The sequence below is a fragment of the Passer montanus genome, unplaced genomic scaffold, assembly GCF_014805655.1.
Source record: "Passer montanus isolate IOZ18808 unplaced genomic scaffold, ASM1480565v1 scaffold33, whole genome shotgun sequence".
Classification (NCBI taxonomy): domain Eukaryota; kingdom Metazoa; phylum Chordata; class Aves; order Passeriformes; family Passeridae; genus Passer; species Passer montanus.
Genome location: NW_024368041.1, coordinates 5804195 through 5826244, shown reverse-complemented (window position 1 = coordinate 5826244; position 22050 = coordinate 5804195). Strand labels below are relative to the sequence as shown.

The 22050-nt window shown below is 44.1% G+C and overlaps 1 protein-coding gene across 17 annotated transcripts in view; it reads left to right on the top strand.

The window, feature by feature from the left end:
- The first annotated feature begins 4795 nt into the window (after window positions 1-4795).
- MTSS1 (MTSS I-BAR domain containing 1) overlaps window positions 4796-22050 on the top strand; it is a 126724-nt gene continuing 109469 nt past the window's right edge. For 16 of the 17 annotated variants that reach the window (XM_039715513.1, XM_039715504.1, XM_039715510.1 and 13 more), the window contains exons 1-2: window positions 4796-5501; window positions 21872-21933. In XM_039715513.1, the coding sequence (XP_039571447.1) occupies window positions 5430-5501; window positions 21872-21933 (134 nt within the window). In that variant the 5' untranslated portion in view covers window positions 4796-5429. The remainder of the gene's footprint in view (window positions 5502-21871; window positions 21934-22050) is intronic. The other variant, XM_039715496.1, reaches the window with a different exon arrangement.

Below are 22050 nucleotides of genomic sequence, written 5' to 3'. Positions count from 1 at the left end.
GCATGACTTCAAGATGCTTCAGCTGAACAGCTTTAAAATGTAAAAGGGAGGCCTGGTTTTCTGGGGGGAGTGTGGTATAAGGGAATGAAGCCAGTGTGAACAAGGGTTCAGATGAACAGCTCCTAAACCTGTATTAGCTGCAGATGAGAAACAAGAAGGTATCTACCAGGGAATGAGCATGGGAAGGGTTATACAAGCTGCCCCTTCTTTGTGAAACACAAAGAGGCAGGGTCCTCCTCTGGGCCAAAGTGATCTTTCCTTGGAGGCTTTGTTCTCTGCCAAATCAGGTGCCAAGGGTGCCTGAGCTGGTGCTGGTGGCATGTAGGGTTCAAGCAGGAGGCCATGGATGGGAGGTGACAGTGGAAATCACCTCTGTGCTACTGCAGACTTGCACAGGATGAAAGCACCCACACAGCCTTGGCCTTTTACTGAGGTTGGTCATGGAAGAGGTTTAAAAGCAATGATGGGAACATTGCTTGGAAGGATGTGACACACCTGAGTTCCTTTTCTGAGTCTGCCAACCTCAGATGTGAGGCACATGTGACCAAAGACATCCCAAAATGTGGCCTCTGTCTAAAGCCCTTGATATAATACACAAACCCCAATTTTCAGATTTTGTGCCTTGCATGGAGATACCTGGGGGCAGGACTTTTTTCCCTATTTGTTGCTGAGGGGAAAATGGAAGAGAAGTTTAGTCCCTTAAAAATAAGCATCGTGTCCTCTATGTGCCCTGAATAAATGGCATCCCATGTTAAACTTTGCTGAAAATGCTTTTTTTTCCCTTCTGAGAAAAGCTGAAAATAAGACCACATTGATATTTTGCTGCAGAGTTGTTGCCTGTAGGTAGGCTTTAGATGGAGCTGTTCTATGGAAATCAATCCTGGTAAAGCAATAACAGCTGCTATTTTGCCAGCACGCAGCAAGCAGAAACAATTACAGGGGTACCCCCACTACAGCAATGCTACTTGGTAATTTGAAAACCATGCATGCCATAAAATAACCCAGATAAGGCTGGGGAACCAACCACAGCATTGTTATTTCTCCTGTTCTGAAACAGCAGACTGTAAACACACACTCAAAAAAAAAAGGGAATTATCCTTCATCTCTATGTATGGCCAGTAAATAATATAATATTTATAATGCTGTGTGAAATGGATTCTATTTGGTTTGCTCCATTTTTCATCAATTCCTTTTGTCATCCTTCTGGCTGTGTTGCCTGCTGTCCTACCTCTCTGTCCAATAAGGCACTGCAAAGTAACCTCATCTGCTTCCATGGACAGAGCAGGATCATACCCTGAGAGCACCATAAGGGCTGGAGGGATGGAGAGACTCCATTTCTTGGAAGCCCTTGGGCTCTTTTTTCTTAATCTATAAATAGGAAAACACCATCATCCTTCAAAATATAAATCATTATTAGAAAGCCTCAAATGGGGACAGAATACACTGGTTTCAGGGAAAAAAAGAAAGTATCCATTTGCTTCTCAAGTTTATTGATATATTTCATGAAGGCTCAAGGATGAAAGATTCTGAGGCAATATAATAGAGTATTATAATATTAATTTGCATCAATTTCTTAAAGAGATAATTCAATTAAATAGTTCAGCCCTTAGCAACCTATTCTTTTAAAATCATATCTCTTTTTGAACTGTCAACCACTTGAAGGAACAGCCCTTGATTCTTTCTTGATTGTAAGCTAGATGAGGCAATTTTTCCTTGGGGAATAACATTAGCTAAATTAGGAACACTGTAATTTAAAGGTGATTAAGTACCTTTTGTGATTATTGTTCTACGACTTCAATCTGATAACACTTAAGTGCATGTGTAATCTAGTCTTCCACAGGGCTACTCTCATTCATAAGTGGGTTTAAATCCTCATAAGATCAGGACCTAAATAAGTACCACAGTTAAACCTTTTATGGCACATTGACAGAGCACGTATTTGTTCTGATTGCAATAACATTTCACACTTGTGCTTGGTGCATAAACAGTAGGAATGCTTTTTAAATTTGGGATTTTCATTTTACAGAAGGAGAAAGCAAGGAACAGAAATGTGAATGGATGCATTCTGGTCATAAGGCAAGTCTGCTGGAACACCTGGGAACACACTGTGGACTCCTGACCCTCAGGCATTTGTGTCCAGCTTTGCTCCAGCTGTACTTTGTGCCTTGGTGCTCAGCATGGGAGAAGCATCAGGAACCATCCAGGCCAGGCAAAGTGACCAAGTCATTGCTCAACCTGCCCACTTGTATCTGGAGAAATTCTTTCCTAACCATCAGTCTTCTTGGGGTTTCAGTGGAATTTATGTCAGCAGAGCACCCAATGTGTTGAAGGATGTCAGAACATGGGCTACTAATGCACCACTGACAAATTTAGGGCTGACATCTGTTGGGGGCTGCTGAGCAAGATGCACTCAGCTGACCCATTGTCAAGAAGTGCTGCTGGCATTTGTCCATGCACCAGGATATTTTACAGAATGTCATCACTTGGTAATGAAATGCTCCCTGGTAACGATGGCTCACAAACACAGAAATAGCCTTTGCCCATAATAAAGTTTTGCAAATAATGCTTGCAGGAAGTGATTTGCTACGAATCAATCAAGCAGATCCCAGAAATAATGTGGCAGATGGTAACTCGACATTACTGCAACATCACCAAACTACTTACTCGCACTTTAAACAACCATTTGGACTCAGGTCTTTAAAGAAAAACATTCACTCTCACTCTACAGCTGGTTGAAGCTGAATTGTCACCCCACAGAAAATTCTATCCTTAGAAGTCAGTAAAAGGCAGGATAAAATTAAGTCTGAAATGTTCTTCAATACAAAAGGAAAAAAAAAATTAGTTATCAAGACTATTTTGATGCCTTCAGGCTATATGCCCTTTCTTTATTTTTAGCTATGTTAGGCTACAAACAAATAAAAAAATTAAATATAAAATTAACACAATCTTTGTTCTGAGTGATATGTACAAAGAAAATTTAACAAAATAGATTTGAAAAAGAAAATGCTGGAAAGGACAAACACCTTCCTGCTTGCATTTTGATTTTTTGTCCTATGAATATAAAAGTTTGTTGAAATCATCATGTCTCCGTTTTTCATGCCCTAGAACCTTCTACCAGAAAAAATATTCCACCGGAACAGTTTTGATTAGGTCTCTCTAGGTTGTGACCAGGTACACTCAAGTTACAGTGGTTTAAAAAGTTACTCATCGTGAGGTGCACTTATTTGCAAAGTAAAACCCATTATCTTACATTGTACGCCTAACTTACTGAGATTTAAAATTATTAGTTAAGTTTTCTGTTTATACCTGCATATTCTTTCATCACTGTACGAAGACTTGTTGCATGCCACAGAGCAGGCAGCCCTGATTTATTGACTACAGTATCAATGCAGTTCTTAAACAACAGCTTTACTTACAGAAGAAGATTTTTCACTCTCCTCTCCCATGCGCATCATTGCACTCTGAAACCTTTCCAGAAATGAGGTTAGCCAAGCCACTGCTTGCACTAAAACAAGGATCATCCCAGAAATGGGGTGGCTGAAGAAAGCAAAGTAGGCCACCAACTTTCCCTGCTGATTGCTGGCGGTGAGCGTGTCCCACAGGAACGCTGTCCCGCTGGTTGTGCGACAGCACCTGGAGCTCGGCCTGAGAGGAGCAGTGCCATTGTCACCAGCCGCTGGGGACATTTGCTGGGCTCCTCTTTGAGTGAGGGTCACGCAGAGCTCCAAATGAATCACCTGCTCAGACCCACACGGGTCAAAGCTGCCACAGCCTGTGCTGCCATGGCCCTGCTGGAGACAGGGCACCTGTCCAGCCCTTTCCCAGAGATCAGTAACACAGAGGATGCAATCCCTCCTGTGCACCTACCTAGGCACTGACTGAAATGAAGCAAAATGCACTGGCACAGCCACTGGCTCTTCTCGGGCAGAGTTTGTAAGATAAATTTTAATAACCCGAATTCCTAAATTTCCGTCTCAGCTGTAGTTGTTCATGCACCACTGTGCGTATGAATGGAAAGACCCTTGCACCTCTTTCAAGGCCTAAGGCTTACTTTTCTTTCCACCCATGTTCCTGGTTCTGCCGCAGTTTCGTACTAAACACGGCCCGTGCTGTTCCTCGGTGCGAGACTTCCCTGGGGTGAGCAGCAGCGACCTTTGGAGCTCTGCACCCCAAGCCATGCGGGCAGCGCTCCATTTACACCAGCGGAGGGTCTCGGACGCTCGGTGCCTTTGGTGTGAGCTGCCGGTGTCACACACATGTGCAGGGTGTGAGCCACCGCCTGTCTGCGTGTGGAAACGGGGATTTTGACCGTGATGTTTCGTAAATTTGGCAGAGTTAATTCAGTGCAAACTGAATTACTTCAAACCCCCACGTTTTACACAACCCACTCTCACAGCCTTGCCTATCGTCTGGCATTTGTGGGAGAGGATGAATGAGCAGCCTCACAGCTGCTGCCGGCTGCGCTCCCGCGGCTGCAGCTTTGCGAGGCCTCCCCAGCTCGGTGTCGGGGGCTCAGGCAGACGCTTGTCACCAGAAATAGCCGAACTTCGGCCATTTCGGAGAATGTCACCAGAATAAAATAGTTTCTTCGCCTAATGCTAAACATTCAAGTCAGCTTCTGCCCTTAAGAACGACTGGCACCGGGACCGCGTCCAGCAGACTCCCCGGACCTCCCCGTCAGCAGCGGGACGCGAACCCGCGGCCTCCGTCCCACCGGCCGCGCGGAGCCAATCGGCGGCCGCGCTGGTGACGCGGCGGGGCGGGCGGGGCGCTGGGCGCGGGGCCGGGCGGGGGCGGGCGCTGCCGCCGCGGGAGCGGCACGGGCGGGCGGAGCGGGCTGTTCCCGGAGAGGGCAGGCAGCGGGTCGGGTGCTTTGGTTGTAGTCTGGTCCGCTGGGGTTGCCAGAGACCCCCTCCAGGCTGCTACACGAGGACCGGCTTGACGCTCGATTCTTTTTTTATAGACACCGATCCTTTCCCCCCTTGTTTTTTTTCGGGGTGCGCTTTGCCCAGCGCCGCGGGCGCCCGCTGCCCTGAGCGCTGCCGTGCCGGGAGGCGCGGGGGGCCGGGGCCGCGATGCGCAGAGATGGGGCCCGTGGCTGCTCCCGCATGGGCTCGTAGTGCCCGCTCGGTGCTGAGTGCCCGGGTGCCGGGGAGGTGCGTGTAGGAGAGAGGCGCCAGTAGCGCTGGATTTTATCCCCTTGTAGAGGTGCAGGCAGACAGGGGTTCAGGTGTGTTGGGGTGTGTTTTTTTCCCCCTCTCGTTGCCTACATCAGCTTGTTTGCCCCTTCTCCCCTCTCTTTTTTTTTTTTTTTAATTTTTTTTTTGGGTGAGGTGGGAGCCGGGGTGTCTGATTTTCCTCCAGCTGAGCAGTGCAGTTGCAGCGGTAGCGGTGAAATCCTGCTCCTCCTGTGAGCTCAAGCCAGGAAAATGGAGGCTGTGATAGAGAAGGAATGTAGTGCGCTCGGAGGGCTCTTCCAGACCATCATAAGCGACATGAAGGTAAGAGGCTGAGGTGTGTGGGGGAGCACAAGGGAGGGGAAGCGTCTTCCCACCTGGCCCGGCGAAACTTCGCCCCGGGCGGTGCAGCCGCATCGGGGGCCGGTGGCGGCGCGACCTCCCCGCGGCGCTGGGGGACGCTGCCCCGGGGCTGGCTCCGCGTCCCCGCCGGCGGCACCAGCCTGGCAGAGCGGCTCCCTGGCTTTACACCCAGGGTTTGGGGCTTGCGAGTTGCTTGCAGGATACCACCTCTCCCTCCCTCCTCCTTCCCTCTTTTCTCTATTTGTCCTGCTCAAACATGCAAGATGTTACTTCGCAGCAGGGTCAGCGATTTGCTTCTTTATTTTACAAATATTTTTATTCTCCGTTTTTCTCCCCTGGTGCGGGCTGTCAGATCGGTAGCAGAATGAATGCAGCTGGGCGGGAGCGTGGTGCGGAGGAGCCGGGCACGGAGCATGTCAGCCGTGGGGTGGGGCTCGGAAGGGCAGTGTGAGCATTTCGGTGCCAAGCTGATGGGCGCGATGGAAAAAAATCTCTGCCTGGAGATGCTCAAAAGTTGATGTGTGCCTGGATTAAAATTGCGGCTCAGTGTGGCATTATTTTCACGCTGTATATGCTCGTGGAGGGGGTATTTCCTTTCTGTGAATGGATGCAGAGGTTTCAAGTGCGGGGGTCTCTCCGCCAGCCAGCAGAAACCTGAATGTGCTGATCCCGTCTCTGCCAAAGGGTCCCTTTGAGAGAGGCGCTCCCACTCTATCCTTGGCAGCCAAGGGCACTTCTGCAGGGTTTTCTTTGGGCGAGCGGGTGCCTCCCACCCTTCTCTCGTGGAAGTAAATAGCGTAAAAGCCTTGCTGTGTTCTGCCCGTCGTGTCTGCCCCAAGCCCCAGGGCAGGAGGCGCCCAGCCTCCGGCACACGGCCGTACTGCAGAATACTGCAGTGTTCCCCTGGACAAGGGCAGCTTGTCTTCCTGCCAGGGCCGACTGGAGGGATGCAGTTGTCGGGAGATGTTGAGGGACGTGTCAGATAATGGGGACTGCCGTAATTTAAAGGCGGCAACCGTGCACGCTGTGCTTTCCCCAGCCAGCGCATGGGATTTCTCTGGGTGTTTTAATTCGTGCAGGGCTGGTGAGCAGCGAGGGCTGCGGGAGAAAGAACTGCCAGGTGGTATTGGAAGACAGGGTCTGCTCAGGAGGGAGCCTGGCGGAGGTGAATGGCTTCTAGTGTATTTTTTTGGGAGGGTGGAGAAGCTGTTTGCACCAGAAGTTATTTTTTGGCAAATGTTCATATGCACTTTCTTCTCAACAGATCTTAGGAGACATTTAATTAAAAGCATTGCTTGTCAAGAGCAGGCAGGTTACATATACACAGAGTTCCCCCCAAGAGAGGAGGGGGGACTCTGTGTGTATCTGTCAAGACAATGCTGCAGACCTGGCAGTGGTGGTCCTCAAGCTCTCAACCTCCTTGGATTTTTAATAATGACTGCACTTTAAAATAAATGAAACCCCCAAAAAGGCAGGAAATTATCACAAATCCTGGAATCATTTTAGTGGTCAGTGAAGGGAACAGGCAGGAGATGTTCTGTTCCAGAGGAATTGTGGTTTTGGGTTTCATCACAGAGGGACACCGAGTATGTTTATTCTTTCCTTCTTTTCATAAGTGATGCATTTGGTTTTTCTTGCTCTTAAGCCAGTGGGCCTCTCTGTGGATTCATTTTTTCTCCTGCACATTGCTACTTGCATGGGAATGCTGCTCATCAGAAAACATGTTGACATGAGTGTATGGAGATGGGCACAGGTGTGAATATTTTTTCCTTAATGCTCCATAGTAGTGGAACCTGTTTTGTGAAGTGGCAATTACTGAAGGGGGAGGTTTGGAAGGAATCACTGCAGATCTTTAGCAGCCTGGTGGTTTGTTATGGTTAAAAAAATCTGCTCATTATTTAGCATGAGTAGAACAAAGAATTTTTACCTGTAGTTCAATTTGATGCAGCTGATGCTGTACTGCTGAGATGCACTAGGATTCTTTGTGAATTGTGCACAAAGGAGCACAACAATTTCTAAGGAAAAGTAGCTATTTTTTTGATAGCTAACCAGAGCCTTTCAACGAATCATACCTTTAGTAGTAAAGTGAAAATTAGCATTTTAAGTGCCGTTTCACGTAGTCAGATCTGTGTGGGCAGGCTTCTGGCAGGATCTGGGAGCTGTTGCGTAGGGGTCTGCCCACGCATACCCAAGTGCTCTATCCGTGCCTATTTCTCATCTCAGGCTTCGATCAAGGCCCCACATGCCCTGCAGTGCTGAGGGATTTGATGCAGCATCTGCCTTTTTTTTTAACCAAATGGTTCACAGGTTCTTTTATCACATGTATTGCTCTACCTGAAACTTTGTTATAAAGATGGTAGGGTTAATCAACAGCTTCAATTACTCTGAAGTCTTGCCAGTGGATGCAGATGGGTGCTGCAGCTGAGGTGATGAAGATACAGTACACACAGGCTGATTTTTCTCTTTGTTCACAGTAACACAGAACTGGCTCAGGTGTACCTGTTGTTAATTTTGAGCTCTGCCTGGTTCTGACAAGGTTGCAGGAACTGGAATTACAATTCTGAGCAATGTGATTGTTTCCATTTGTTTCCATATACTGAGCTAGATTTGAAACTTCATACGGGCAATATATGTCAGTGTGAGTAACACATCACATTTTTTGACAGCGAGATTGTCTTGCTGGCTCAGGTCTCTTGAATGGCATTTAATGTTTTCTCCATAAACCCCTAATTTCTCTCCACCCTCTATTAAAAATATTTTTGTGTCTAGTACTCAACAAAACCTGCTCCAAAACAACTCAGCATAAAGCTAAGTGATTTGGAGAAATTTTGTTACTGAGTAAATGTAAGAACAGTTAATAAACATCCCATTTGTACTGCACATTACTGTTCATCACAGAGTCACAGACTGTTTTGATTTGGAAAGGACTCACAAGGATCATTGAATCCAGCTCTTAGCACTGCACAGGACACCCCAACAACCCCACCATGTGCCTGAGTGCTTTGTCCAAATGCTTCTTAAGATCTGTCAGGTTTGGTGCTGTGACCACTTCATTGGGGAGCCTGTTCCAGTACCCAGACACTCCCTGGGTGAAGAAACTTTTCTTGATATCCATCCTGAACCTCCCCTGACTCAGCTTCATGCTGTTCCCTTGGGCCCTGGCACTGGTCACCAGAGAGAAGAGATGCCCCTCCACTTCCCCTTGTGAGGAAGCTGTACACTGCAATGAGGTCACCCCTCAGTCTCCTCCAGGCTGAACAGAACATCTGGAACATCAGTCCCCTGACAAGGGAAGTCCATTTTTTCCATGCCAAACAAGGGTCAGATTTGTTGAGTAATATGGTGGTGTATATGATGACAGAGTTGTTTGTGTAAAGTCCACAATGGGAACTGAGCTTGGCCGTTGTGCTCTAGAATTGGATTTCCTTTGAGGTTTCAGGACCTGATTAAATAATCATAAAGGTGTGAGCGTGTGTGCTCATCCCATCCTTATTTTGATCCATTGTCACAGACCTGATGTTTCCTACATAACTAATTTTAAATGCCACAGGCTCATCACTGAGCCTGTGGCACTTAAAATTAGTTACACTCTTATGCAAGATCTTTTTCAAAGCAATCAAAGTTTATAAAAACAAAAATAAAATGTCCCCTCAGAGGAGTAGTCCTGTGTGCTACATGCAGATGCTGTGCGACTTGTTTTTGAACGCAGTACATTTTCTGTAGCTCCCTGTGGGAAGGGAGTATTTGATCTGAATGGTTTGTAACTCATTTCTTGCAATTGAGAAATGAGATGGTGCAATGTGCTGTTAATTTCAATATCTCTTTTAGTGCAAAGCAAATCATTGCAGTTAATTTTTGGGAGGGCCTGTTTCAGATGGGTTTCAAAAGAACTTGTCTTCTCATGCAGAGCAGATTTTCTTTAATGCTCCTTTTCCTTCTGAGTTGATTTTACATTCCTTTTAATGACATTGTTCTCTGCTATCCTGAAGAAAAAAAAACACCTCTGAAAACATTGAAATTGGCTGTGTTTGTAGTTCATCACTTGCTTGATGCTGTTTCTTTGGCTTTTAGCATTCTCTTTATTTGTCTTGCCTCTTCTGCCAGCATGTGTTTTGACAGAGCAGGGGCTTTCTGTGTATATACAGCACCTGACACCTGTGGGGTGGGCATGGGAGGAAGATGAGTAATGAGCAGTTTTATGAACATAGGTTGTCTGTGACTTCATTTATACCAAGTCAGAGGAGGTGCTAAATTTTTACGGATCAGGTCTGTATTACCAATTAGTCTCTTTCATCTCCCTGCATGTGAGGGACATGCAGGTATTGTCCAGAAACAGGGTTCCCAACAGACATGTGGGTTTTTAGAAAAATTTAGAAAATTTCATTTTGTGTGTATGTATCTTACATTTGTTTAGCCGAAAGTACAGTAAAATCCTCTTTTTGCTTCTGGCAGTAACCTCTACTGTAATAATCTTGAGGAGGTGCTGGGACTCCTGGACTAGGCAGTGGTGCACCTTTGCTTTCAGCCATGCAAAGCCCTTGGTTGAAGCAGACGGAAGAGGCACGAGAAACATTTGTAGAAGGTGATTTGTGAGAAACAGCATTTTAACTTGCTTTTGTAGAAGTTGGGACTGGGGTGGCCACATCAAGGATTGAGAGTTGTGTGTTAGGTAGCCCTGTTTGCTTACAAGGCATGGCCTTGTGATATTCACACAAATAATATAAACTGAGGAAAACGTATTTGATGGAACAAACAGAACTGCTGAGACAGTTACTACAGCAAGTACAGCTGCAAGTCCTCAGTGTCTATGTTAATCCAAGAAACAGCACACATGTACCAGAGAACCTGGGCAAATTTATTTTACCGTGACATGCCCTCATGCAGCAGCTCTTCCCCAGCTGTGCTTTTGAAGCTTGAGATCTCTGTGGAGATTAGGAATGTTCAGTTGGATGATTTTAAGGGTTAGTTTAAATCCAGCTGTTAAGGATGGTAACTACCGTAAGGAAAAACAAATGTGTCATGTACTGGGATTGGCACTGTTTAACATCTTTGTTGGTGACATTGACAATGGGATTGAGTGTTACCTCAGCAGGTTTGATGATGTCACCCAGCTGGGTGGTGCAGTCACCATGCTGGAGGGGAGCAGTGCCATCCAGAGGGGCTTTGACAGATTTGAGAGGTGGGGCTGTGTGAACCAGAGAGACCTTACTGCACCTTGAGTACCAAAAGAGGTCTGAAAGAGAGTTGGAGGAGAATTTTGACAAGGGCGTGTAGTGACAGGATGAGGGAGAATGGCTTCAATCATAGGGCAGGGTTAGATTAGATACAAGAAATTTTTTTTTTACTGTGTATTGAGAACAGATTTTCCAGAGAAGTTGTGGTTTCCCCTCCCTGGATCAGTTCAAGGGAAGGTTGGATGGAGCCTTGAGCAACCTGGTCTAGTGGGTGGTGTCCCTGCCCATGGCAGGGGTGTTAGAGCAGATGATCTGTAAGGCCTTTCCAACCCAAAGCATTCTGGTTTTCTGTGCAACAGACAGGTAGGTCCAGGCCTGGAGAGGAAGCACACCTGCCATGTTGCACTGGCATGTCACTTATACAGCAGTCCTTAGGACAACTGTATCTTTCAAACCTAGCAAACTGGTGTTTCTTCCCCTTCACAGAAAGTCTGAGATGAGTTAATTTGGAGCTTTTCTTCCCATTTTTTCTGTTCCTCAAAGGTTTTACCACCAAGGCATTTGGAGCATAGCTTGTTGCTCTGATTTCTTATCCCTCTGCCTCCCAACAACCTGCTTGCTCAGGCAGTGGGTTTGTGTACACTGAAATTCTTGCCTTTTCCAAGCAGCTGCAGTATCTTTCTGTAAACATCTCAGAAGGGGAGGGATTGACATGCAGCAAAGGTTGAAAGATGGTGCCAGGAGGAGAGCTTCTGCATGCCTTGCTAGACACTGAGGTTCAAGCAACAGGACATAGCTGGGAACATACTTAGTCACAAGTAGTTTATTTTTTAGGGACACATGCTTTCTTGGTCCAAATACTCTTGTGCGAGTGTTAACAATTTATACAACTGCTGAACATTTGCTACATAAGTGTGTACTGGGCTGGCTTATCCTGGACATACCCAGAACAAGGATTTTTAATATCTCTTAAGAGTACTCCTTTTGGACCTGGAAGGATGCCAAGAGCTGCACACAAAGGTTTGTGAGGTTCTAAGTGTGGAAGGAGTTGTGCAGTGCTGCATGAAACACAATTGACTGTACAAATGTTGGAGAACAAGAAGTCTGTGTAATTATGGGCTTAGTGCTGGTTAATACCTAACAGAGGGTGATATTCAGTGGAGGTTGCTGCTTCCTTCCTGAATTCTCAATGTGCATGAACTGAACCCAAATCTTTGTGATAAAATACCTGAGAAGATTTTTTTTTTTTAATGTACAGAAGTTGCAAGAGTTGATGGAGTATACTTGTGAATCTGTAAACAGCATCTTCTGTAGCATGGCAGTCTATGTGTTTTCAACTTCTGAACAACATTTTTAAGGTTCATGGGCTACCCAAAGACAGTGTGGTCTTGAAGATAAGCAGGGAGCAAAATAGGAACTATGTCTAAAAAGGCTTTTTGGTCTACTTCAGAGTGTGCAAAGATGAGTACAGAGAAGTTTGAGTCAGTATCAATCATAAAGAGGCTGTCCTTCAGAATAAAGTACTCTCTTTAGGCTACATATATAGAAATGCCTTTTCCTCTTCAAGGGTACATTTTCAATTTGAAAATTATGTCTGCCTTGATACTGTAAGGTGCCGAGCACTGCATTGTTTGCTGGGATCTATGCTGGTCTTTCAGGACATTGATTGACTTCTTGCTGCTGGGATGAGATAGCTTGAATGCCAAGATGTTTGGAAGGATTGGAGACAAAATGTCTAGTAGCTTTGTGGCTAAGACCATAGCAGCTTTCATCTTCAAAGTGCTCTCTGTGTGACTTGGCTCCAAAGAATGGCTCCCATTTTACAGAAAGGCAAGCTATGGCTGCAGGTTTAGTGACTTCTACTCCCTCCCCCCAGGACAAGAAGAAATTGGGTGCATCTACAACATGGAGTTAATGAGGGAATGTTGTTTAAGCTGCCAGTATAATGGGTTTCTATCTTCACGTACACACTACTTTGTTTTTACTGATTAAGACGTGTTGCTGTTCACCCCTGCGATAACCGAGTGTTTGCAGCAGAAGAGATGACATCGAGAAATGACTGATAAATTCTCAACAGAAGTGTCCTGAACTCCTCTCCTGTAACTGAAACTACAGGACCTCTCTCAGTTTTTAGTGGAGAATCTTGACTGGAACATCTTAACCATTAGCTGGTTGATCATGAGGAATTTGTGTCTTGTGGGGTTTACTGTGAGCTCTGTACTTTTCACTCTTCTGTTCAATAACCATGAGTGATGTGTAGTTGATTTGAATTCTAGGATGCTAGCTGAGTACAGTCATTCTTTAACAAACCATGCTTGCAGGAATGAGCTTGTGTTGGTGTGTAAAATGCTGCTGATGAGTGTGCAACTAGAGACACTTGGTTGATGGTACAGAAAGGTTCACATTTGTTCTCATTTTTTCTTCCACATAAACTGCCACTATGCTTCTCACCCAAGCATGAGATTTTTTTTTTGCCACAAAAGTCACATGTTTGCTTTGTAATTTCTTTGAATCCCTCTGTATAGAGGCATAATTTAGAATCTTTTGTTAATAAAGCTGTATTTGGGATATCTCCTAACAATATCATCCATGAGCAAATGAAGGGTCTAATTTGGAGTTTGCAAGGGATTATTTATCTTCTCGTAGTAAAATGGAAAGAAAGTAGCCTGCAATAAGCATCCTTGCACTTCACTGTCTGTCATGAGGCAAAGGTCAATAAGCATTAAAAACTTGGGTACCTGGCTGCTGCCTTTCTCCCAGATGACTTTTCTGGTCATCTCAAGTGCTTGTTAGTAGCTTGGGTCTTGGAGATTGTTGTGACTGCTTGTGGGATGGAGATTGTGTTGAGTAGATGGTTAGAAATTAGGGTTTCTGCTTGCTTGGAAAGAAGTGATGAGACCCCAGTGGTGCTGGTGACATTACCAACACAGGGCTGTTGGCTTGAGGCTGTCCTGTGTAGGTATTAACTTGACTGACTGCCTCCTGATATTTTAATTATCTTCATTTTGATCCAGCTGAAATATTGTGGTTTTAGAAAATAGCTGCTGAGTATGTACAGTGGCCACGTAATGATTGAGTGGATGAAAGGCGGTATTGATGAGTCTCTGAGGAGAAATTTGCTATTCAGGCTTGCAAACTTGTTCAGACCTGCAGTGAAGAATGTGGAACTAAATGCTTCCTCTGGAAGACTGCTTAATGTCCAGCTTTTTTTAATGTGGCATGGGATAAAAGGCCTCTAGATGCCGTGGCTAGTTATTTCCCACCGCCCCCCATGTCTTTTGAATAACTTCCTATGTTTAGAGAAGGAGAGACTGTATGTTTATGCATGATGTATTTTCTCACAGTATGAGTCTAACTTTTGTTTGCTAATTACCCAATCTTGGATTTAAACCATGAAGTGGCTGCTTTGGAGCTGAATTTCTTCATCTCATAAACCATGAAACTGAACTATGGACAGTACAGATTTGACGTGGTCCCTGTTGACACAGAACGAGGCTCATGAGTTGGATTTGTAAGCCAGGATGAGTTTTGACGTGGTCCCTGTTGACACAGAACGAGGCTCATGAGTTGGATTTGTAAGCCAGGACGAGTTTTCACAGGTCCTTGCTGCACTACAGATTGGAGTCACAACCATAGAGCAACTGGTATCCTCTGCTGGGGATGTTTAAGCATGGGCTAACACACTGCAGGCATTATTATAATACAAATTAAAGGCTCCAGAGCTCTGACAACAGAATGGTACCAGACTTAGGTTCCCTCCCACTTTAAATGGTTAGTGAGATCTAATAAAAATGTGTGTTCTTGCAAAGTAGGGCTGCATTTCAATGCTGCTGGTAGGCGAATTGGGCATTCTTTAGAGTTCTTCAGGTGGTTTGAGAATGTAGAAAAAATGGGTATCTGTGGTGGTGTTGTTTGGGTTTTTTACCCCAGTGGTGTGAATACCCTTTTCTGGACTTTACTGGCTGGATTTTAGTCTTGATTTTTTTCATGTCATTATCTGTTTTCTTTATTGTTCTAATGTACTATTTAAACTAAAAACTAAACAGTTTTGAAAATACTTAACATGGGGTTCTGTGATACATAGAAGAAATACCCAGTTGACAGGTTTTCTTAATAGTGTGTGAGATGTCTTCAGCCATGTTTTGTTGCATAATTTTCAATGTTCTGATAATGTATGTCCTTGAAAAGCAAAGCTTGGCATGCCTGTTTGTACTATGCATGCTGAAGGAAACTAGTTTCTAATCCTGCCATTCCCTAATCAAGAGGCAGAAATAATGGAAATAAATATATGGATACAAGACTGATTTTAATTACCCCTGCTTTCTTTCCTGAAGGGTAGTTACTGCTTAAATGACATCTTACTCTGAGCTTTGATGTGTTTTTACTTTTACCTGCATGCACTGTAATCTCTCAGACCCCGAGTGTGTACCTGTCTGCTCCTCTGTTCAGCAATATGTGTGTTCAGCTCTTGCTGTGAGTTCCTGTGAAGTTTGTGTCTTTTGCTGTTGATGCCGTTTCACTCCTGACCCAGCACGAGTTGAGAGTCTCTTCTGCTGATGGAGCTAAGCTCAAACTTCCCCTATGCTGGGCAATACCTTTAGTTTAGAAAGACAGATGGGACTTTGAATTCAGCTGGTCCCTTTCCTTGTCTTGTGGCAGTATTTCTGCAAGACCTCTACACAAATGTGTTCCTCTTCCTGAAAGAGTTCTAGTGAAAGGAAGCTGCCTGAACCTTTCAGAGCTGCCTCTTACCTGGTCTTGTAGTTGAATGGGTTGTGCAATCTGAAACTTCTCTGCTGAAGCCAAACTGATTGTTTCTTGTTCTGCACCACTGAAAAGAGATGATGGACAGCATTAGGGATGCTCTTGAAATCAGTATTGGCACTTGACTAAGTGAGTTCTCATTCTGAATATAAGAAATAGGGAGTAGATAGGGTCGGTTTTGATTGGACACAAATTGATTTAATTTACAGTGAAGATAGTGAGACAGTGAAGAAGGTCACCTAGAAAAGTTGTGGATTCTCCATCATTGGAAGTGTTCATGTTCAGTTTGGATGGGGGCTGAGAGCAGCTTGATTTAGTAAAAGATATTCCTGCTCCTGGCAGGGAGCTTGGACTAGATGGTCATTAAATGTCTCTTCTAACTAAAGCCCTTCTGTGAATGTATTTGAAAACCAAAGGAGTAATGCAATAGATTTTGTGTACATCTCTATGTCATTATAAAAAATGAAGTTTCTCTTGCCAGCAAAATTCCTGTTTCACTGTGTGGAACGATTTGAGACTTTAGATGCAGCTTAGAAACATTCATGAGACAGGCTCTTGGTGCTTTTCAGAGTAGAAAGAGGCGAAGCCAGCAAGCAGAGTTTTTTGGATGGAGAAGAACAGTTATGAACTTCAGGCAAGACGATGCTGATTCTATGCTCGCCTGTATGTTGCAAGACCTTTTGTGACTGGTTAAGGGTCTGTCCATGAGTTGTGGACTTGTTTAAATGAGTGGATTGTACATAGGAGGATGTATTAGTGTTTGGTAGCAGTTATTAACTTTTGCAGTTATGGCTGGCCAAATGTTCTTTTACCCAGTTGACTATTGATTCTTCTAGAAAAGAGGGAAAACTTCCAGTGCCAAATATTACCTGAGAAGGGAAACTGCCTGTCAACTGTTATATCTTCCAATGTGTTGAGGCATTATTTTTTCCCTTTTCTTTTTTTTTTTAAATTTTCTTTTTTCTTTTCCCCTCCTTGCCAAATATTACCTGAGAAGGGAAACTGCCTGTCAACTGTTATATCTTCCAATGTGTTGAGACATCTGTGGCTGGAACTATTATTTTTTCCCTTTTCTTTTTTTTTTAAAATTTTCTTTTTTCTTTTCCCCTCCTTTTTTCTTTTAGACTGTTATTGTTTTCCTGTGCTCTTCCCCTCCACTCTTTCCTGGTTTTGTCTGCTAAAGGACTCTGGTTTGCACATAGAGACTACCACTTTTCCATACTTGCTGATTGCCATTTGTCATGTGTAACATCTGTGACCTTGTGTGGTGTTTAGCACAATAAAGTCTCTTTGCTACTTAGAGGTAGTGTAGTGAATGCCACAGAAATGAGACATTCATAATAATCCTTGTGATTCTGTTATCTGGTAAAAATATAAAAATCAGTCTTTTGTTTCCAGCATGATTTACTTTGGAGAGGTAGGAGGACACATGCACAAGCCAAGTTACAATTTTTGTTCCAAAACCAGATCTATGGCATTTGGATGTGTTACTAGGGCGTGGAGCTCTGTAACACTGTTGTGTGTTTGGGACTCAACTTTTTAGCTTATCGTAGCTGAACAACAACACTGAGGTGCAGAAGTTCTAACTCCTCTACCCTGTGCAGTTGTTTTCTTTTCCATTTCATTGAAGTCTTGCAGTTAGTCATTGTTAGTACTTTCCTGGAAGGCGTACAGCTCCTGGTTTGATAACCCCTGAGATAAAACCAAGGTACTGCTCTCGCCTGTTCCTCTCTGTTACCTCTCTAGCTGAAACAGCCAGAATTAGATTCTGGATTTGCTTTACTGAAGAGCACTTCCCTGTCTCTGTCCCCCTGCCCCAGAAGTTTAGATGGGTTGTTGTTGTGAACAAGATTCCAGACTGTTACTGCTGCCTTTGTACTTGATGTGTCAGCAAGAGCTGGTAATAGGGCTGCAGAGCCTTTCTGATAAATGAAAGCACTTAAAACAAAACTGTCAAGGGTTTTTTGAAGATGGAATGAGTCTTGTATGTGAGAATTGGGGTGCAAGGAAATAAATAAATAAAGTAAGCATATTTTTGTCTAATGGGAAAAAAAGAATCATAACTTCTTGGCAGAAAGAGTGAGAGAACATTTTAAAACTGTCGAGGCTGATGATACTTAAGTTGTAATCTTAGATACAACAATCTGGGTTCTTATTCTTGCCATTAGATGTCATCAATAACAGTTTCAGTAAATATCCTTTGCTGCAAGTCTACCCTTCTTTTTTTGAGAAATCATTGAGTTTCTCATGTGTGTCTCTTCTTATTCCTGGTGTGGGATCACTGGCCTGAAAGGAAGGGAAAAACTATCTTCCATAAATCCTCTGCAGAGTCGTGTTTATGGAGGGGGGTTGTGCTGGTTCACCAAAATAAAAAAAACTCCCCACCCAAGGCTTAAATTCTTTTTCCCAAGCTGCATCTTGGTGATAATTTCATGCTCTTCCCTGGTGTGGTGGGCTGACCTTGGCCAGCTGCTTTTTATCTCTTCTTCCTCAATGAGATGGGGGAGAAAATCATAAGAAAAAGCTCAATGATTGCGACAGAGACGCAGAAATCACTTACTAGTTACTGTCACGAGAAACCCAGACCTGAGTGGAGAAGATGAAATTTATTGCCAATTAAAATAGATGTGAATGGTGAGGAAGGTGGACAGAAATGGAGACATCTGCCCATGTCCATGGGTCTGGGTGTTTTGGGATTTCCCTGGATGATGATGGCCCACCCTTTTCCCCCTGGCAGTGCAGGAGCTGTGGCTTTGGGGACTCCGCCCGGGTCTGGGTGTTGGTGTCTGGCACTTCAGACGCTTCTGTCCCTGAGGGAAGTTGTTTCATGTCCCTAATTGCGGACCGGCTCCCTGAGTGACAGGCACGAGGCCCCGGTTTGTTTCTCAGCCCTGAGGCAGGAAGGTGTTTTCCGTGTTTTCCCCGCCTGTGTTTGGCACAGATTAGCTGGAGCTGGGCTGTGGGATCAGGTGACTAATCACCTATAAGCCCACTAATTAAGCAATGGGGTAGGATAATGGCATGCTGCAGCTTACTGGTGACATGCTGGGTGGCAGCTGAGCTCCACTGAGGAGCTCCAGGGGCCTTGGTGCCATGGAGTGTCATATGGCAGTGGGAAACACCCATTCCGTGGAGGACAGGTCAAATTTCTTCCTTCAATGACTAAGAAATTATTGGGCGTAAAGTTATTTTGGGGGAAATAGTCCTTGGATTAATCCTTTAACACTTTAAAAGAAAATTATTTAAACAAATCCCACTGTAATCGATCTCTGATTTAATCCATGAGGAGCTAAATGGGAATTTGTGACCCAGGATCCTGCAGTGGCTCTTCCCTAAGCATGGCTGCACCTGGGGGAGGCCTCCTGCTTTCACAGATAACACCAGGCCTGAGTAACCCTGACATTTAAAAGAGGAAAAATGAGTTTCTTTATCAGCCAGCTGAAATTGGAAATTGCAGGGGGAGCAGAGGAAGCTCTGGGAGAGGCAGCATTAAAAATACGGTGTTATTACTCTTCAGAAGACGCTTTATGTCGTAAAAGCATGTGTTGGACAAAGACATCAAATTCCACCTGCTGTTTCTTTGTGTTTAAATTGAGAAAGTAATACATGTTGAATCAAGGATGTGTATTTTTCACCACTGTTAACATTTCTCTTGACACTGCTTTGACAGCAGCAAGAACAGTTGCTGGAGGTGAGACTCAGCAGGGCTGCCGTGCTCCAGGTGGCACAGGAAGAGGTTTTGGGGAGGGAGTTGCTGCCCAGGGCACTGGGCTGTGCAGATTTACAGCACTGCTTTGACTCCTGCCATCGCCTTGGTTTGTCCCCACAGGCATCACTTACATGGCTTCCTTGCTTCCTAGGTGCTGGAGTTGGGATAAACCCATGGTTATTTGGTCTTGTGAAGTGGTGGTAGGTGTTGAGCACTTTTGATGTAGGTAGGAATGAATAGGGTTTCAGTTTCAGCAAGGATGTGGTGGTGGAAATGTTCTTTGGAAAAGCTGAAAGGAATGATGCACTTTAGTGCGTGACTTCATGATCTGAGGGAGAGATGAGCTTGTGCATGTGGCTCCAGCAGGGAAAAGTGAGAGCAAATTATTCTGGACCCCAGATGAAGTACATGCCTCTTCTTTTTAGCTGAGTGCAGGATTAAGATATGGCAAGCTGAGAAAATAATCTAGGACTTCGTATCCCTGAAACTGCTGGAAGGTTTTCTTTAAAAACTCAAAAATAAGAAAAAAAAGAACTCAAAAAAATCCACCAGTGAAGGTACAAATACAGTTGAATTATGTTAAAAACCCCCAAAAGCTCAGCTTTTCTACTGTCTGAAATGAGATCAGATGCTCTTCATCACTGTATAGGGAGCCCATGTGAATAAACTGCTTTGATTTCAACCAAACAAATACAACAAACAATTAAACAAAGTGAGCTCTTACTGCTTGTTTGAGCAGGTTTGGTTTGAGGAAAACAGCATTTTTATAGACAAAAATAAATAGTTATGGAAATGTTTGACTTCTCCAATTTTGCTTTCAATGCTGACCACAAAATAAAAAAAAAGAGGGGGTTTCTCCCTGAGCTGTGTTTTGATAGGAGTGCCTTAAGCTTGCCTGGCAAGCAGCTAAACACAGGGCTGGTGTCAATCTCCTGCTTGCCATCAGGTGTGTTTAGCTGGATAATACACCAGTGAGATGGAAACATAATCAGGCTCCTTTGGTATCCTCTGCTTGCAGGAGAATCCTGTAAAGCCTTGGGCCGTGCTGGTGATTGTCAGGGCTTTCAGGGCTCCTGCCGTAGCCATGCATAATGCATGCACGGCGTGCAGGTGACAGTGAGAGACGGGGTTCAGAGTAGGGATTGCAGTAAGACTAATAGGTTTAAGGAAATAGCATTTTTTGCCTCTTTTAAATAATTGGGTTTCTTTCATTTTTAAAATGTCTGACAATTACTTGCTTAGCACAAAGCACTTTGTATTCTAGGTCTTGCCACCCAGACAACTGCTGTTTTCTCTTTCCCTTTCTGTATTTGTCACTGGCTCTGTCATGTGTAGGGTATAGTAAGGTTTTATGAACACCTGCTTTGTATTGTTTGGGGTCTTTTCCCTTTTTTTTTTTTTTCCTTTTAGCAAAACTGCCCAACAAACGTTGCTGAAAAATACAGAGTAGTACTAGTAGGCTTCCAAGCAGGTGTCTGAGAGCTGCCTTGCCAGGGTGTACTGAGGAGCTGGAATTTGTCTGACAGCTTTTGGGGAAGGGCCTGTCTTTGCCCTGAAAACAAAACACTGTGTCTCATGGCAGTGGATTTTGGTTTACTTACAAAAATCAGACCAGTTTATAAGGGTGGATTGAGTTTGCCACAAGCAACTGCACTTTCTTGCAACCTCTTCCAGTCAGAGCTGGGGTAATGTTAGCCTTGAGGATCTGCCTTATCTGGGTTTTATTGTGTTGTTGCTCTGGTAACAGCAAGTCTTATACCTTTATTAAAGGAAGCAGGGATATTTTATTTTACTCTCTAGACTCCAATCAAAGGGAAATGTTGAGGTTTCTTTCTACCACATTTTTGCTCTTAGCGGAAAATTTGCACTTGCTCTGCAGAGAGCAATTCTGGAGCAGAGAACAATTTTTTATTTTAAATTTGGCAAATAAAGATCAGGACTTGCAAGAATACTTTGTGTCCATATTCTAAGTAAAACTGTGGGGTTTAATCCAGTCTTTAATAGTGGGGAAAATTCTATAGGAAACTTGAAGACAGGAAGAATTAAACCTTATTAAGCACTTTGTGTACGCTCAGTGCCATGCTGTTTTGTCAGCTTCAATTCAAAAATTGTCTCCAAGGCTTTTGACTGTTTTGGAAACAGGTCTTGCAGTGACAAGGTAGCTGTTGGGAAAGCTGGTTGTCTTGAGCTGTCACTGTGATTTTCTGTGTGCAGTTACAGAGTTATATTGAGGCAGTGAGTGAGGTGGTGTCTTGGTCAAGTCACACTTCTATTTTACAGGCTCTGAACCTGGAAAAAACACAGATGATCAGCTGGTAAAAAACAACTCTGCTGCCTTGGTTTTGGGAGCTTCTCTGTACATGCAGTATGCTAGTACCCTGCTTTGAATGGGCTTGGTTTTTGCTGTATCCATCCCAAGCATTTTTTTTGGCATTTCTTTATACATTCCTTTCTGCTGCTTCAGAAATCTCTCTTGCCCAGTGTTTCTATTCAGAAAAACTGTAAAGCCTTATTAGAGGACTCCCGTTTCATCTGGATTCAGAAGCAGTCAATTTTTGTGTTCATGGATTAGGATTTAGTACAGTTTTAGTTATTGTTTTACATCTAGTTTAATTTGATCTATAGTATTAAAATCAGAATGCTCAAATTAAGTGTTCATTGTTGTGTTTTGTTTTTTCTTGCAGGGAAGTTACCCAGTGTGGGAAGATTTTATAAATAAAGCTGGGAAACTGCAGTCTCAGCTTCGGTAAGTTTTATGTTACACAGTCAGGATCCCCTACAGTTCCTTGGATGTGCAAACATTAAATGCAGCTTTTGCAAGGATAATTTTCTAAGGACGTCCTAGTAAAATTGTGCATATTTC